Source organism: Channa argus, chromosome 20 (genome assembly GCF_033026475.1).
Source record: "Channa argus isolate prfri chromosome 20, Channa argus male v1.0, whole genome shotgun sequence".
Taxonomy (NCBI): domain Eukaryota; kingdom Metazoa; phylum Chordata; class Actinopteri; order Anabantiformes; family Channidae; genus Channa; species Channa argus.
In genome coordinates this window covers 6,676,836-6,695,000 of record NC_090216.1, presented here as the reverse complement: position 1 = coordinate 6,695,000, position 18,165 = coordinate 6,676,836, and the positions used below count along the sequence as shown (strand labels likewise).

Here is an 18,165-nt window from a genome sequence, read left to right as displayed (position 1 = left end):
ACGTGAATGAAAGTGAAAAGAGCTGGAGTGAATTGTCAGGTCAGCTGATTGGCAGCTATTATGATGTCACTTGTTTTTGTGGTGTAAGGACAGGTCACGCCGGCTGATCTCTCTTTCGCTCTCCGTCTTCGCCTTCCAACCCCCTCAGTCTTTTCCAGTGTCTTCCTGTCTTCACTTCTTGGTTGTAGTAAGTCCCACCAATCCCCTCTCTCTACTTTTTTTTCTCTCTTCCCTTTGAATTTCCTCCTTTTGAAACAACAGTAATCCATTTTATTTTGATTCAAACGAGGCATAAAAAAGGATTGATGATTTTTAACGCCTGAAATAATACTGTTGCTGCTGTTCAGATGTCTGTTTAAAGCCATAAAAAAGCACAATGGGTACTGTCTGTGTCAGAATAACTTAACACTGCAAGTTTGAAATGGTGTTAAATTTCTTTGCAAACTAGCTGAGATCACCATGTCCATTTAATATATATTTGAGCTTTGGCTTTTATACTTTTATACCTATTAGAGTGTAAAAAGTCATGAAGGGTCACTGTGATCTGTTTGATTATCAGAAGTCTCAGTGTAACATCTTAAGACCTTTTCTGTGGCAACTTAGTAAATTATGCACCAAAAGCACAATGGTGCTCAGAAATGAATAGGTTGCCAAGATATGTGAAGATATGTAGACAGCTGGGCGCCGTTCATTTATCACAGTACTACTGATAAGTTTAATTTATCCTGCAAAGATAAATTCTCTAAATCCTAAAACTGTTTTTACTCCAGGCCCATATTAAAATGAAATGTACTCAAAATCTAAGAGCCTCTGTAGCACTTTTAACCCATTTTGCAATGGCAGACTACACTAATGGGCTAATTGGAGTTGCTGAGGTCATAATCTGACAAATCCAGTCTGATTCTGGGGGATCTCTATGGGCTGCCAAGGCTTCTGCTGGTCTAATCACTCCTGACCCTATTAGAAACGAGCCCTCCTTTGTTACTGAGCCGCACTGTCAGTTGCGGGCAAACAAAAAAGGCCCGTTGTCTTTCGTTGCTGTGGCTGGGATAGAACTAATCTGCGGAGCTGCCTCAGGATTGCTATAATCCAGATTCAGTATTAATGGCAGTCTACTCTGCACATTTCTGACCCTCTGGAGAGGCTGACATGGCAAATGTCTTCTATGTTTGTGTAATGTCACTGATTGTAAAAATGAAATGGGTTGCTTATGGCTTATGTCATGAGGAATGGAATATTCTGTTCAGATTTTGTGCGGTTGTAGCCAAGATGCTGCACTCGTGTGATAGCAGAGACAATACAGAGCTGGCGTGTTTCTGGATTTGTCAGAAATATCCATGGATTGACTTCACTACAACCAGCTTTCCTGGTGGCATGTGGGAATTTTTTCTTTCCATTCCTGAAAATACTCTTGCCTGAGACCAGTGTGGCTGATAAACACAGTAACTGCATGCCTGTAATGCGGAGCACACTCAAGGACCATGGGGGGTGTTTGCTCACCCATGCGCGACATGGAGCGAGGGCAAATGACATGAATGGCAAAATGGTGATCCTCTACTGCGAGCTCATTCGCTCTTTGTTTGACACGAAGAGAAGCAGAGATAGACGAGCTGATGTCTTTGAAATCCATCACCCAGCTGCTAGCTTGGCACTCATCAGCCCCCCCCCCCCCCCATCAGATCCCCTCCTACACCTTTTTATCTCCTCTCCCCAGAGCTGTGCACATGGGTCCTTTTGTTTACAGCTCTTTTCAGTTACAGCAGTAATCTCTGACAGGTAGCACAGCATTCTGACAATTCTTCCAACCTTTTACACCTTTACACCTGGTGGAAGGTGATGGAAGAGACCTATACTAGCTGGCCTAGAGCGACTTGATGCATTGTGTTCACACTCACTATTTGTATTACACTAATCTTGTCCACGTGGCCTAACTGCTCAAAACACAGACACATGGCTACATTTAAGTACATTTAGGCCTCACAGTTGGAGGTTGTGGGTTTGGGTCTCCGGCCAATCATGGCCTCCCGTGGTTGCGTGGGTTTCCTCCAGGTAGTGTAGTTTCTCACAGTCTGACATGCATGTTGGGTCAATTGGTGACTCTAAATTGCCTGTAGATGTGAATGGTGTGTGTGTGTGTGTGTGTGTGTCTGTGTCTGTGTGTGTTTGCTCTGAAATACACTGGAGACCTGTCCAGGAAGTACCCTGCCTCCCGCCCGGTGTCAGTTGGGATAGGCTCGAGCCCCCTCTGTGACTCTAAACAGGATAAGCCATTACAGATGATGTGTGGATGGATGGAACATCTTCACAAGCATGAAGCTTATACTTGATTGTGTCATAAATCGATGCATTTCATACAATATCTGACGTGATGAACTGCACCTTTTGTTTAATGTTTCACTCAGAAGTCTCTGTATGATCAAAACAAAGTTCTTGTCCAATTGTTGAACGCCTTTTTAACTTTCGCATGTAGCCTAATCGATCACAATCATCTTTTGCACATTAGCGAGTATGTGTGAGTATGTGAAAAATTTGAATTTCTCTCGATCATTTGCACGTTCAAACCCAATGTGCACATAAGAAACTTGTTAGTATACGTGTACTGCCACACAGCTATGTTTGACTATGTTTTATCGCTCTCAATTTAAATATCTGGACAGCATTTCTGGATGTGTCCCAACATTCACAAACGTTCTGTATATGTGTGTTACAAGAGGAAAACCAATGTTACTCAATGGTTGGACTCTTAATCTGTTTAAAAGCCTGAAACTGCACCAGAAATGAAATTTCACATTTAATGATTTTTTAAAAAATGTTTTTCTTCTTATTATTTTTTGTCCTTTCGGCTTATCCCGTGAGTTCAGGGTCGCCACAGCGGATCATTGTCTGCATGTTGATTTGGCACAGTTTTTACGGCAGATGCCCTTCCTGACACAACCCTCCCCAATTTCTACCGGGCTTGGAGCGGCACTGCACAGCTGGGGATGGGAATGGGCTGCTGTCTTCGACATATAGCCGGGACTGGGGATCGAACCACTGACCCTTTGGTCGGTGGATGACCAACATTTACTAATGGTAAACTCTAAATATTCTACATGACCAGGCAAATGAATTGGCGCCCTGCAAATAAATTCCAGTGGTGCCCGAATCCATTCCTCAAATTCATGGGCTGAAAGTGTCGCAGCATCACAGCAAAGCCTTTAGAGATGTAACATTATCTTGAATCAGCAGTCTCAGGTTGTATGGGAGGAAAATCAATGGTTCCGCAGCTTGAGTGTGACTTGCCATCCATCAGTTTGTTGGCTGATTTGTGCTGAACGGCCAATTTCCTGCAACCTGTTAAATATAGAGTACCACACAACGGAGCTTCTCTCTTAGCTCTTCAAATTTTGATTTCCCCCTGGGTTGCAGTAACACTGCTACGCAGTAGATTAAAATAACAGACTATGCTATTTTGTGTCTGTAATCTCAGCCCCTAGATAATTTGTGATTCAAGAAGAAATCCTGTTTTTGTTATTATTTGAAGTGTGACTGATCGTAATGCTGTGCCCTGAAGAACAAAACTCAATCCCGTTAGGCCTGTTCATGAACATGTCTGCAGCATGTTCATTTTTATTTCAGTATTTATATAAATTAAAGTTAGTGCATCTGCCTCCAGCCTTACAAAGCTTATCTGTTGCCTCAGCCTTCAGTATCTTTCATGTTCAGATGGACATACCGCAAAGTGTTTAGTGTTTACACAACCGCTTCCTGGAAGGGGAGGTAGGGTGATGAGTGCATGTTCCCCTTCTGTTTGATGACTAGATTACAGTATTTACTCGTGCACACAGCCCCTCCTTTAGATCAGCTGAAGTGAAGCCTTTGAAGAGAAGAATTTAAAGAGAGAACTGTATTTCAGGCCTGACTGGACAGTGCAATGGATGTTACCCTCTAAATCATCCATATCCTGTTGCTCTTCCTATGACCTCTTACTTCCTGTCCCAAGCATACTTTCTCCAGGGCAGTATGGGGGGTGTCCAGTTGACTTGGCCTCTGCTGCTGTGATAAATTCATAGATTATCACAGCTTCTGGTCTGTCTATTCTGCATTTTAGCTTTCTGTAACAGATGTGTTCAGTGAAGCTGAAAAAAGAAGACCGTTAAGCCAATCAGTCACCTCATTACTGATCACACAGATCAAATTAGACCAGAGTAGTTGATGTCCGATCTGAAATGATTGTTGAAGCATTTATTATCAATATTTTTTAAGTAAAGAATGTATCACATAAACAACTATTCGGTAGAGGTAGTGTAGCTCATAGTGACAAACCATCAGACAGCCAGCTGTGCAGGATTATATTATCAGTAGAATATTTACAACTACATTTTTATTCAGTAGACGCTTTTATCCAAAGCGACTTACAAATGAGGTACAAGGCAAGCAAGCAGCTAAGTCAAGAAGAAAACTTTAAAGCAAAGTCCTATCAGAAAAGTGTTTACATTTCATGAGATGCAAGTGGAAGAGACGGCAGAAAGGAAGTTTATTAATTTATTTAAAAACAAAATAGATTTAAGTGCATAGGAAGTTGACGAAGAGTTCTGTTTTCAGAAGTTTTTGAATATTGGGATAGATTTTGCTGAGCGTGCAGAGTTGGGTAGCTCGTTGCACCATAGTGGGATCACTGAGCTGAAGAGTTTTGCTTGATGATTGGGGTTGTAGACCTGAATGAGGGAGTTGTGGTGAGCAGGAGCTGTCGAGAAGATCACCCTGTAGGCCAAGAGAAAACGCTTTGAACCTGATGCGAGCAGCTACAGGAAGCCAGTGGTGTCACATGGGTCCTTTTTGGCTGATTTAAAAATGAGGCTTGCTGCAGCATTGTGGATCATCTGCATACTGGTAACAAGTTAACAATGGTTTTTCTTTTCTAGCTACAAGTCTACAGCATGTTTGTAGAGTTTAGTTTAGTTTTGTTTCAAAGTAAAAGATAATCATCTTAACAACCACTAAAAATGTTTGTAATACAATATTGTGCGCGCATATGAATTATTGGACAAGGGCCAGAGGTCTTCAAAAGGGCTATGGGGCTGTATTATTATTTTTGACATGAGCCATGTGGGCTGGTGTTTTTCAAAGTTTATTACAGAATGAGGGATTTTGGAAAACTAATACTTTGAGTATGGGTGTGGGACACATTTACAATAAATGTTCTAGGTCATAGCCTGCACATATGCAGTTTTAGTGTGCCATTTCCTTCTCTAATCTGGCTTAGTATGCTCCCGAACTGAGCCAACGTTGAGCAAATGATGACATCTGTGTTGGTGTAGTCAGAGTAGTTACACTCGACAGGAAGTCAGTGCACCAGAGCTGTTTTAGTGTATCCCTTTGTCCTTATTTTTTCCATGCGTGGGGGGTTAAGTCTGTCCCTTCGCACTTTTTTTTTTTTTTTCTTTCCCAGTTCTCATAGTCCAGCTAATTTTACACCCCCTGCTTTTGGTTGTAAACCACTGCTCACACACAGGATATGATCTAAACTGGGTCTCTTCCTTTGTGTGAGTCTCCTGAGCTACAGTCATACTCTGACAAAGACATACTGGTCCCCTGACCGGTAGCCAAAGGTATTCAGTTTGTGTGTGTGTGTGTGTTTGTATGTGAGAATTATTTTTGTTTTCCAGACCTAAGCATTAAACAATTCTCTTCCATCTCTTCTTGTTGAAATATGTGTTAATTAACCAGTAGATGGTGTTGTTACATATTATCTCTTAGCTTGATTTGTGATTTGATTTCTCACTCTTGTGTCTACTTTTGGCAGTTTGGTGTGAAAGAAGTGGAGGTGTTCATGGCTCTCTCTCTCTCTGATGTGCAAAACATCACAATTCGCAGACGAGGTTGTGCAGACAGACAAGACATGTAGCCTTGGGCTGTAGCCAGATATACGCACACAGGTTTTGAAATCAACCGGGTTTCTCACATGCCCATTATTGTCATTCACTGTGCGTGAATCATTTTGTACGCGCATTGGAGACGTGTGGAGATGTATGTTTGTCCTGTCTTGTCCTGGAAAACCACTATTCCTCTCGTCATAACAATTTACTGGATTGGGTTCATGGACTTTAAGTGTTGCAGGGAATCCTCAACTGGGGACTTGTTTAATCCCACCCCTGTTTTGTCTGAGCTGCTCCAAGGCTCCTGAGAGAATAAGCTTTGGGAAAGGATGTGAGAGGATGAAGGGAGGCGAGACACTGAGGGGAAGGCTGAACAATGTCGGTTTTTAATGCAGCATTTCTCATGAACTAAGGTGTAAGGGCCGTCCAGAAACTGGAACTGAGAATACGCACTGGTTTTATGACATGCCTTATCTGATTATTTGGCTAAGGTTAAAGCAGCAGCCCTGTGATGAAAATTAAAACAGCCTGAGCCTCCTCTCTCTCTTCGCTTGGCCAATCAGGAGTTGCTACACATATAAATATAATTCAGCTGAGAAAATCTTTTGTTCTGCGTAGGAGCTAAAACGTTTCCTCAAAACAGCCTTCGAGGAACTTTTAAGGGCCACAGTTTCTGCAGGTCCAGTCACACGAAAAAGGGGGAACTTCCAGTTATAATTCTAAATCCTGTAGGCTGAAAGCCCCTAATGGTGAATGACAAACTGCATCAGTCTTCAGAAGAAATTCCTAAGTAGTGGGTGAATGATGCCCATTGGTATGTACTCATGATGTTAACAGGAATTATGAAGCTCATGAGATCTTAGCAATGTTTCCTCACTTATAATCTTGAGGCATCTTGTACATTTTCGACCGTAAAGAGGCTTATTCTATCATTCCTGTGGTTATTGATCTGAGAGAGTCACGTGTGAAGATTAAATCAGGGTTCTCATCTCGCTGCCCACTTAATAAATAACAATATTGATTTAGTCTGTCACAGCCTGCCTGTAAGTGATCTAGTCCTGCCCGGGCCCTGTAGGAAATGTCCAGATATTTGATTATAGCAGCGATTGCCAAGTTTAGAAGAGCTGCTGTATGATATTATCACGTCGCATCCCGCTTGCTTTGGCTAAGGGCCACTCGCACAGACCTGGATGCCAAGATGCACCGGTTATGTTTGGAAGTGAGGCAGACGGGCGCGGGAGTCTCAGCTAACAGAATTACACTCCTTGTTGCGCGCTGTCTTCTCGACCTGGAACATTAAGCACATGAAGTGTGGACAGCTCATCTGGGACGTGGCTCTATTCACAACTGATCATATGCAGTACACTCCATTTGTTTTGTTGCCATGCAATTTATTATAATTTATGCTGCTGCAGTTTGCATGAGGGTTTTTTTTTTTTTCGAATGTTTTTTTTTTTGTCCCTCTCAGATTTGGCTGTAAACACCATAAATCACTACGAGCCTGTCCACTCTCACTTTTACATCTCTGTAACTGACTTGGTAAAGCAGATGCTAGACCGCTGCTTTATTCTAATTAAAGCGTTTAAAAATTCAACACCCTGTATTAGTGTATATCTTATTATATCTTCTCATTTTTCAATTACAACTTTTACACATTTTCTTTATTGAGTCTGTGGAAGAGCGTTTAATTAGCACCTCTCATCACATGTTGCAAATGCACTATAGTGAAAGAGTTTCTTCTCAGAGGGATTAAGTGAAATAATTACTGGAAGCCCGCAAAACTGAAAGTATCTATTCATTTGTTTTCAAAGGCAAAGCTTGAGCAAAGTCCTAAAGAAAAGCAAGCGTTAAGACGTTGCCCCCAGTGGCAGGTCAGAGAGGACCTCTGTAAACAGACTGATGTTGGGGTCTGATAGCATGACTGAGTCAGCCAAGTGACGTCTCTCTGCCTCTGGCTCTAGGTGTGCGGCAGTGGTTATCTCTTTAAAGGGATTTGTTTGTGCACTCTGAGATCTCTGTATGATACTCTAATCTGATTGACTCACCCACCTCTGCAGGGTTGTGGTCAGAGATCCAAGAGTGGGTGTGTGTGTGTGTGTGTGTGTGTGTGTGTGTGTGTGTGTGTGTGTGTGTGTGGTGTTGGTCTGGGTTTGAGCTGTTGTCACCTTTTAGTGTTCTGTATTTTCAGATAATATCAGGGGCTTGTTATGGAAGAGCTGCATGGGAGTTTTCATAAATAAGTGTAAAATCTGCAGCTGTAAATCTTACACCTTGTACTCGGACAAGTCTTTACACCTACTCGCGCTTGTGAACCCAAATGCCACCTTACTTCTATGAAGCTGCTACACGCACCAAAACAGGTTTAGCAGCTGGAGATTTTCTCTCATTTCTGTGTTGTCTGTTTTGTTATCTTGCTGTAAAAACTCAAGTTTGTGTATTTTAAAAGTGACATGAATTATCACGTCATAATTTGAACACGGGAGTGTGTTTGCGGCCCATATTTAGTAGCCACATACCGTGCTCTGATCACAGATATTATTAACTGTTATGAGTATGTTACAAAACACCCTCCGTTAGTTTCTCTTTTCTTTTCCCTTTTGTGTCTGTATATCTTTGGAGTCACACAATTAGTTTACTAGTATTACTTTTATTGTTTTCTGCATAAGAAGAGAGCATACGTTAGATTTTGTCTGCCTAATCAGATGGTCACTTAATAGAATCCAAATAAACCCATGTGGTTTTTAAACCCATAGTCCATATATGGGTGTGAGGAAATGATACTGACGGTAACAAAAAGCTGCTTGGTTTCCCACAAACTGTCACTGACAGTGCTACAGCTTTTTCTTTACTGATATTTAGAAACAACACAGTAAGTAAATATACTTTTCTTCACCTTTTGGCACAACTAGCTTTATGTGGTATTTACAAAATGGACTACAGCTTGTTTTACAAACAGAAGGCACATAACTATATTTTACACGTACACCTTATATTCTCCCTTCAGCTGATTTCATATGTTGCAGTTTTTTTCTTTTCTCCTGCAGTGATATTGAGTGTGATCCTCTGCATCTGATTGCATTACAGGAAGCTTCTTCTATTATTCAGTAGTTTTCTTGATCCGATTCCACATTGTCAGACCCTGTATTATTTATTTATGCACTTTGAGAAGATATGTGATTTGTGTGCTTTCCAGCAACTTGGGTTTAAATCTAAGATTATATTACACAGGATATTAAAATAAGAACATATTTTTATTTTTAAATGTGTCCATTTTCACTGGACTCTATCCTGGCCCCACTCCTTAGCTTGTGCCATTATTTGTCTGCCCTGGCAGGTATTATACCTCAATTTTTAGGATTTAATAGAGCAAATATTGAGTGCCTGTTTTCATTGAGCTCCAGTGGAAAAGGGTTGGAGAGCCGTAGATATGTCCATTCATTTATTATTACAGCTCAGAGAGAGAGAGAGAGAGAGAGAGAGAGAGAGAGAGAGAGAGGAGCGGCAGAGAGATAACCCCCCTCCCCACCTCACTTCTGCTCAGCTAGACGAGAGCGTCTCCATAGCAACCACTTAGCATGCCTCCCTGCCAATGTCAGAAAAAAAAAAAACCCTGTATCTCCACCGGGTGTAATAGTTTTACAATCTGAAACTCCATTTTGGCTTATTGGGTTTAACATGTGCTTTCATTAGTTTCCGTTTTATTCTACTGACTCAGTTCTATTTTTGTTTGGTTTAATTTAGATTCAGAATTAGTCATTTTAGTTTGGAAGAAAAGTTGATCAAGGACCATGAAGTAAAAAATAAAATTAATAAAATTAAACTCCCCTGACATTTACAGTGCATTTGTTGCAGACTGGCAGAGTCTATCAATATGCATAAAAGACATCTTCAAACCATTTACTTCAGGCCAGGATATGCATCAGCAATATGGATGGATGAATGGATTTTCTGCATCTTCCCTGTAGTAACTAAACATCTTAATAACCGACTGATGATCTGAGTTGCACTCAATCGATTAGTGTGCGCAGTTCCAGCTGTGCTGAATTTGAAAGTGCTGCATTAAATTATTTGAAATTGTGTCACATACACTGGCTGACAATTTTTAATGAATAGACTGATCAGTATGTGTTCGACGTTGCCAGCTCCAGTCTGGCCATTCAGCCCCCATTTTTTTTTTTTAAACTGTGTATTAGTGTCGTGGTGGTGATGCTCTTCATAAACAGCATTTACCCTTTCATGGAAACTTTCTTTTTTGCCCTTTTGCCCTTTTACACACAGGTGCTGTTACCGGAAAAAATACATGAGCTTGTACACATTTTCAACCTGACATATTGACCCCACTTTAAGCATTAATTTGTACGTCGGAGGCTACTGCTACTCAGATTTGGGAGGCGCGCGGGAAGAAGTTGTTCTATCAATGGCTGATTTAATTCAAATGATAGTTTAGGTTGATAACTGTATGTTTCAGCATTTTCTCATAGAGATGTTTGAGCTAAAAAGCTCAAACATTAGCTTATTCTTTAGTTATTAACTGAGGATAGCCTGTATACAAAGTGTAACTAATTTGCATTACAGTCACTCTGCAAGTGCAAAAATAAACTCATTGAACCCGGGCGTCTGACTAATTTAAAGGCTTTTCACCACATTTACTGTTTGTGACTGACTGTCATTCCTGCACGGAACAGTTAAATATTCATACTTTTCCTCAAATTGAGATTTCATGAATGAAGAGGATATGTGCGTTTTCCCACACGTTGCTTTAGTCGCCCTTATTACTTCAAAGCTTCCTCCTTTTGGGAGCTGTTCTCTGTCTTGCGTTCAAGCCAGGAAGCACATCACACCTTCCCCCATCCCCCAGCTTCTTATCCTCATCTGTCTCTTTAGGTCTCTGCTCTGTTTTTTAATTGTGTAACATGCTGTCTGTCCCTGTCTGTTTACTTAAAGGTGCTGAGCAGCATCCCTTGAATTTCAGCGCTGCTTCAAAGATTCAGAGCGGCTGCTGCTCGGCGAGCTGCTGAAGGTGAAGCACTGAGACCTCACCCGCTGTTTGGATCCAGGGTTCAGTTCTCTTCACTGCGCTGTAGGAGCAGACCTCTTCCTCCCACTTCCTTGTGTTTGACCTCCCACTGAATGGCAACAATGTGACCACTGGACTCACTTGGCACCATGTGACCTGCTGTTATGGATCTGAGAATCAGCATACATTGAATCAGCTCTATCAAGGTAATCCATCACACTCTGACCTGCGTGCATAAAAAAAACATAAATATATTAACTGTGTAGTAGCCGCTTGCATTTGCTTCTCGTGTCAATATCCTGATGATTAGTCCTATGGCTCTGTTTTTTTTATTTTTTATTTTTCAGGATTTTAGTTTGACACACAGCTCTTCTTCACTCGCACATTTGTATGTTTTCTTTGCATAATAATGGACTTTTTATGGCAAGTTCCTGTCACTTCCTCAATCTGGAAAGACATGGCTCGAGCTCGTTGTGTGCGTCAGCTGGTAAAGAGCACCAAGGAACAGGAAGTGAAATAGTGCTATAAAACAGAAGCAAGAACAGGGGAATGCACATTTTAGGGGGCACTAGTAAAATGGCTAATAACTTGACCAAGCATGATGCACCATTCAAACCAGTGTCATTGGTTGGAATATAGAATATTGAACACATACAATATACACACTTTACAGTAGGCTGTGATTGGTTGAGTTTCATTTGGTTCTACAGAGACTTAAATGGCTTCACTATTCCCGTGATACTACAGTTCCTACTTTTGTTGACATTATAGAGGCAGAGTATTTCCCAAGGTGTTTCCTCTTAAAAGCATATTGTGACATTTAAGTTGCTAGTATAATTAGTTGTAGCTGTAGACATACTGTAAGAGAACCAGAGAAGCATAGAGTGATGGAAGTGAGTGAAGCTGGAAGGGACATTCATTTTCCTGTTATTACAACCCATGCTCCGTGGCTAATAGGAATTTTACTGGATTGATGTGATGTTTAGAGCTTCTAAAGCTGATAAAGCCCCTCTAGCTCAATGCTTTTCACTTTTCCTGTATTTAACAATCCCCTTCGTTGTTGTGCAATGGAAATACTCTTAATCACTACTAACTTGTTTAATGACTTACAGTAGACAGAGGAATGGAAAACAAAGCCTGAAATCTATGGCGGAAGGAAAGAGAAAAAAGACTATTTGTGTGGGTTTTTGTTCAAATGTGTGGCTCCAACATTGTCTGTCCAGCTGTGTCTGCATGTGTACGTATCTTATCCAGGGGTTTTTGTCAGAAGTGTGTGGCATTTTTGCTCCCATTTCCCCTCTGGAGCAAAGTGGTACAGGAAGGCTGGCTGCACAGGAAAGGAAGCAGTCTCTATCAAACAGCAGATGGGGGACAGCATGTGCTTACACTGCAGAAACACACGTACATACAGGCCCACATGCATGATATCCAACACACACACACACACACACACACACACACACACACACACACACACACACACACACACACACACACACACACACACACACACACACAAAGGTACTGTGCTACTGTAGCTTTTACAAGGCTTGTGACCCAGATAGCACAAAACAAATGTCAGCGGTGGGGAATCTTTAGAATGAGGAAGAATGAGGACACTTTTCAAAGTTTGCCTGAAACATTAAACATTTTTTTAATAGCAAGGACACTTTTTCTAGCTTGAAGGTTATTTTGTCCTCTCTACTTTTGTCATACCTTTTTTAATTGCTCCCTTATTGTATTTACTTATACCTTATGCTGCCCTGTAGCGTTATAACCTTCACATTTCTATTCCCAGGAAAACACATAGGCGTTTGTTTTTACTTTTGTCAGAATATTGGCAGGGTCTTGTTCTCCAAAGTGAAAAATGTCACATTATGTCAAGTCTGAAAATGACTTTCAAATACTGTCTAAACTTTGCAGTAAGCCCAAAATGTCAGGTCCTTGGAGCAAAAACCAATAGTTTGATTTCGCCCCACAGTTTAGTTTTCTTTTTTAATGTCATATAGATTTTAGCGGCGCTGAAATTAATCTTGCTCTACCTCTGTGGCCCGGAGGTTAAACACAGTTGTTGGCATTTAGTGATACCCAATATGTCTTCACCTCCTCACCTTCCTCCTGCTCTCTGCCTGGTCTGTTTGTCCATGATTTCTGATGGACAGTGTCTGTCGAAAGCTATTAAGGAGAGGACAGATCTCCCCCCCAGCATGCAAGCCTGTCTTTCAGGGCTTTTCTATGCAGTGTGTGAGGACTGGATGCTGCACTTCCTTTTTTCCAAGAAGGGAGCAAGTTGTTCAAGTAGCCTTCAACTTAGGCTAGTCATTTGCTTCCTTTATGGTCTCTGTGTGCATATGTGTCATTTCTCATTCATGTAACAAGCCAGCTTAAGAAAGAGGACAAAGAGGCTCGCTATGGTGCCCGAGGCCCTATTGAATGACTCACTCGTGTAAAATTCAGACAGTGACCAAACAGCAGGGTTACACAACCTCAATCAACAAAGTGATCCTCATAATGTGCAAGCAGGGGCTGTGATCCTGCAAAAGAGGATTGCGAAAAACGTGTTAGGTCGGGGTTTTGGGTGACATATTTTGGGCATTACCACCTCCAGTTTCTTCTCCAGCAGGCTGCTGTTCCAATCTGCAATCCCTACACATTCTCTGTGAATCTCGATAGACCATGAGAATACTTGTATTTCTACTCGTTTGTCAAACTGGTTGTTGCCAGGTGTGTGATAAGGGAGCATAAAACAGGCTGTTATTCTGGAAGATTAAGTGTGATAGTGCAGTTTTGCTATAGCAACAGGAGCTGCATGACAGTAAAACCTGTCTCCCCAGCAGACAGTCTAGGGGAATGTCAAAAACCTAAAGACACAGTCCTCGTTTCCCCCTTTAAAGACAAGAGCGTTTTTTAGTCTCTGTCTGCTCTATCTCTGCAGAGCAGCAGAGGCATACTTCTCTTTTCAGCATGGGCTGTTTACTTATCCCTTCTGGTCCCCCATCTCCTCTCCTCCTCCCTCTCTCTTGCTCCCTCAAAATCAAGTGGCTTTTTGTTCCCCCGCAGTGGTGCTTATCACTTGTTTCTCCATCACTGGTCTCCTCCCTCCGCCCCATCTTTCTCTCAGGGAATGAAAGGATATTTTGGGGGATTGTTTGTCCTGTGCAGATCTCAAAGGGATGTGATTATCTGTCTCCCTCTATGTCAGAAAAAAGTGGGTTCTACCGGATCCCCTCTCTCTGTCTTACTCCTTTTTTTTGTTTTCTGCACATTGGCTTTCTACAAGAGCAAGGTTTGTTTATCCCCTGTCTGCATTGGCACTGATGTTAAATAAATCACATTCTATTGCAGATGAAAAGCTTTGCAGGTTGTCATCATTACAGGCACTGACACTGCGATTTAGCTTGGTTTATTAGAGTAAGTGGGTTTCTTTGTCCCGCAGGATTTCTCAATTGCCTGTTATTTCAGCGCTTGAATAACGTGATACATAGTTGAGACAGTCTGGTTCATTGTAATGCTGCATCTGCATAGAACTAGTTATCTGCTTAAACCTTTTTATTTACCATAAAATCTTGGCAAAATTATGGTCAGTTGGAAAGGTGACTACCCACAGCGTGTCTTTATTTAATACTTTATTTTGTTCAGCGTTTCAGTTTTGATTTAATGTGGCACAGTCTAGGCCACATCATGGGATTGGTTACAGATAAAGAGTGAGGAATGATTTAAAAATTAGATCTTTATTAGTCTCAATGATATATTTGTGTCCAATAGGTCTTTTGGTGATGACATTTTACTCAAAGAGCACTAATCAGTAATAAGATGCCATTTGGGGAAATGCACCTATTTACTTTCATAAAGGGAGATACAAGCAAAGATGGATGCTACTTGCCGCTACATGCTGCTTGTACATTTGAAGTGAGGCAATTGAATTAGCATTGCAGCCCAACAATATTACTGCACCCTGGCATGAAACAGAGTTTACAGCTAACTTCCCCTCTAAGTGAAGCTGATCACCTGCCGTTTGACTGGTAGTGTTGATCTTCTCCTCACAAAACTGCAGGAAAAAACTTAATAAGCACATTTAAGAAAAGGTCTCAAACACCAAGCACAGATGGTTGACTTCTAGATGTTTGCTGTTTACTTCAAGAGCTAAACCAATGTATTTTCTAATCAAATAGATGTTTTGTTTAGGTTTCTCAGTCCCTCTAGGATTTTATTACATTTATAATTGATTCTTGCAACCTAAAATGCCTGATTTTGCATCCTCTTTTCTAAACAACTGTGTTGCGTGTTGCAAGGCCGCACAGAACTCTCAGTGATTTGGTTTAACTGTTGCAGTCGCCGCATTGCAAATTCCTAGAAGGACTGATTGCCGTAAGGCTGTAGCTCATTTGCAATTTGTGTGTCTGTGTGCACGTGCATGCTGGATGAGCTACTAGTGAATGACGGTCTGGGTCTACAAATAGCAAAAAAATACATAATTTTCACTGACCTCCTGCCAGACAGAAACAACACATGCTAAACGTGGTAATTGCAGGCATCAAAGAGAGCAACAGCTGAAACCTTAAATTACCTTGTCAAAGATATGTAAGTAATAAAAATAGGTCAAACTGTCTTCCATGTTTTTGTAATTAATTTTCTTTATATAAAAACTAAAAGTATCAAAATCAAAAGGATTGTTGAACTGAAAAAATAATGATTAGACCTTTTTGACAGAAAATAAAACCAAATTCAAGCAGGAGCTAAAAGATAAACAGCTCAGCTTCCCCATATTAATACTTTTTTTTTTTTTCGGACTCCCTGTTTTCTACATTTTCTACAGTTATGACCATAATAGACAAACACACGAGGTAACACTCAAGTGGGACTTAACAATGCAAGTTTACAATGGATTAAACAATGCAAGTTGTTGCATTGCACACAACAATGCACACAAACAGGCACTGTTGTAGTGTGTATCCCCATTTGTGTAATTCAGAATCAGAAATACTTTACTTTATGAGCACTGGATGTGCGCTATTTATGTTAGACTGTGCTTTCTTCTTAATTGCCCCATGTGTTGAGCTGTATATTGAAAAGCGTCCACCTTTACTTTTTTCCTCTCTACATGTCTCTCATGCTAATACCTGTTCATCCCAGAGTGGTAGTAATCACAGAGTGCTGGGTAATAATGAGAAATGTCAGCACAACAGTATCGTCTTTTTCTGCCCAGCTGCTGTGCATTACACTGGCTATCGACAGCTCTGATTCCAGGCCATAATTGCTCTGGCTCTGAGTAATTGAAAGAGGGGAGGAGGTAAATCCCAGAAGCGTCAGGGTGGGAGAAAGATGGATGCATCTGTGTTCAGCAACGTGAGGTTGGGAGGTGTAAGGAGCTAGAAAGACATGATGAGACCCTCACAGGGAGATTGCCCCCCACACATACGCACACATTGTGAATGATGGACCACTAGTAGAATCATTTCTGGCACATTGGTCTTCAAACAGGCCCTGGCACATGTTTCCCAAGAATCCCTGCTGTAGTGTTTGAATTTGTGGATATGCATGTGTGCATGTGTGCGTGCGTGTGTGTGTGTGGGTGTGTGTGCAGCCTGACTGTAGCTTTGCATGCCAATTATTAGCAGATTTGGTGCAAAACGTATGCATGTAGTGTGCTTGTGCAGGCGTGTAAACCTGTGGATCAGCAGTGATTAAAAGACCTTGGGAGAAAATAAACTAGACACACACAGCCACTGTCAGTCATTTGAGCAGACAGACAAAATGACAATCGAGTTGGACAAATGCAATATGACGTGATGTTTTATGTGAACACAAAAATGGAGTAAATATTTCCTATTAATCACAATCATGCCGTAAATGCTAAAGATATTAACAGTTCAAAGCAGCTCTCATTAAGCGCATAACTTAGTTAAGGCTGGAATGTTTTTAAGAGGATTATCAACTACTTTGTATGCATTACTGTGTTATATTTAACTAATATGTGGCAGCTAAAAGCTCATATTCTAATTGGAACTAGTTTAATGGCAGTGCTGTTGCAGTCAGACACAGTAGCCACCATATCTCATTCAACAGGATGTTATGGCCTCAACCTGGCAACTACCCACAGCTTTCTTTTTCCTGCCAGAGACTAATGTGGTTTGATCCAGGAAATGTTTGTCTTCTGCATGTAATCACGATACTAGGCTACATAAGCACTTGTGCATTTTCTCTATGGGAGATGCTACATTTGTTCCCATAGAGGTGGAGAGCTGACACTGCAGATCAGAGCCAGTGGGTCTCCAAGGTCATTACCACTGCCACATCGTCTGGGTGCCTTGGGAAGCAAGCAGGAATTGATTAATGACAATGCTAGGGGCACAGGAGGGAAGGAACCCAGATGGGCAAATAGTGCAGCACTGCAGAGGTAGAGTTACTGTGAAATGGGGCTAAACATAGCACTAGTGCAAGACACTGCAGAGAGCGACACCGTACTACAAATACTCCTTAGGAAAATATTAGTGCTGTGCTTTAATCAGATATAGACAGTTCCCAGTGATTTTGAAATTTTAAGTTTGAATGTGATTCACCATTCATCTCAAAAAGTTGACACATTTGCTGTAGAAGTAGTTCTCTGCCAAAAGACCTTAATTAGTAATGTGGCAGTTTGTAGTTGTAGCACAGATGGTCATGGTACTTAGAAAACATAGTATATTACTGTTCTGATATCACTTGCTGAAAAAGTAAATCTGCTACTTTACTAGATACTTAAAAGCAAAATCAGTTTGCTAATTTAATCATCACAAAAGTTCTGGTCATCATTTTGATTCTTAAACTTTTTTCTATATTGGATGTTATAATATTTGTAACTTTTGACGCAGATGATGTGAACAAACCAAAAGCAGAATGGCTCACAGCATGATTTCTGCCAACTGAATTGAAATACAGCATATTGGATTGTATTCCCACTAATTTTCGTTGATTTAGGGAAAAGATTGGATGTGGTTAAATTTTTTTTTTTTCTGAAATGCAACATGACGTCATGTGACACGTCACTACTGTGAACAATCATAGTATACAGTACATGAAAGCGTGTGTTCCTGGTCGATTCCTTTGTAATGTGCACACTGTATTTCTATGGTTCAAGAGAAAAAAAAAACACTGAGCTGCTTTTGATAACTCAAGTTACTCACTTCCCCTAATGCTTGTCCAAGCTTAGTTTTGCCTAATAGTTAAATAGATTATATATTAAAACTAATATAGGCTCCAATAATAAAGCCTCCAGAAGCTTTACTTCCTACAATTAAGAAGCTTCTCGTT

At 41.0% G+C, this 18,165-nt stretch overlaps 1 protein-coding gene across 8 annotated transcripts in view; it reads left to right on the top strand.

Moving 5' to 3' along the window:
* Positions 1 to 18,165, top strand: part of LOC137106243 (receptor-type tyrosine-protein phosphatase epsilon-like) — a 51,129-nt gene that overhangs the window by 13,931 nt on the left and 19,033 nt on the right. For 4 of the 8 annotated variants that reach the window (XM_067489419.1, XM_067489417.1, XM_067489420.1 and 1 more), the window contains exon 2: positions 10,803 to 11,081. Coding sequence is in view for 4 of the 8 variants with exons in the window: in XM_067489414.1 (XP_067345515.1) it covers positions 14,071 to 14,161 (91 nt within the window). In the remaining 4 variants the exon portion in view is untranslated. Of the gene's footprint in view, positions 1 to 10,802; positions 11,082 to 14,039; positions 14,162 to 18,165 lie in introns of those variants that run through there. The other 4 variants (XM_067489414.1, XM_067489412.1, XM_067489416.1 and 1 more) reach the window with 3 other exon arrangements.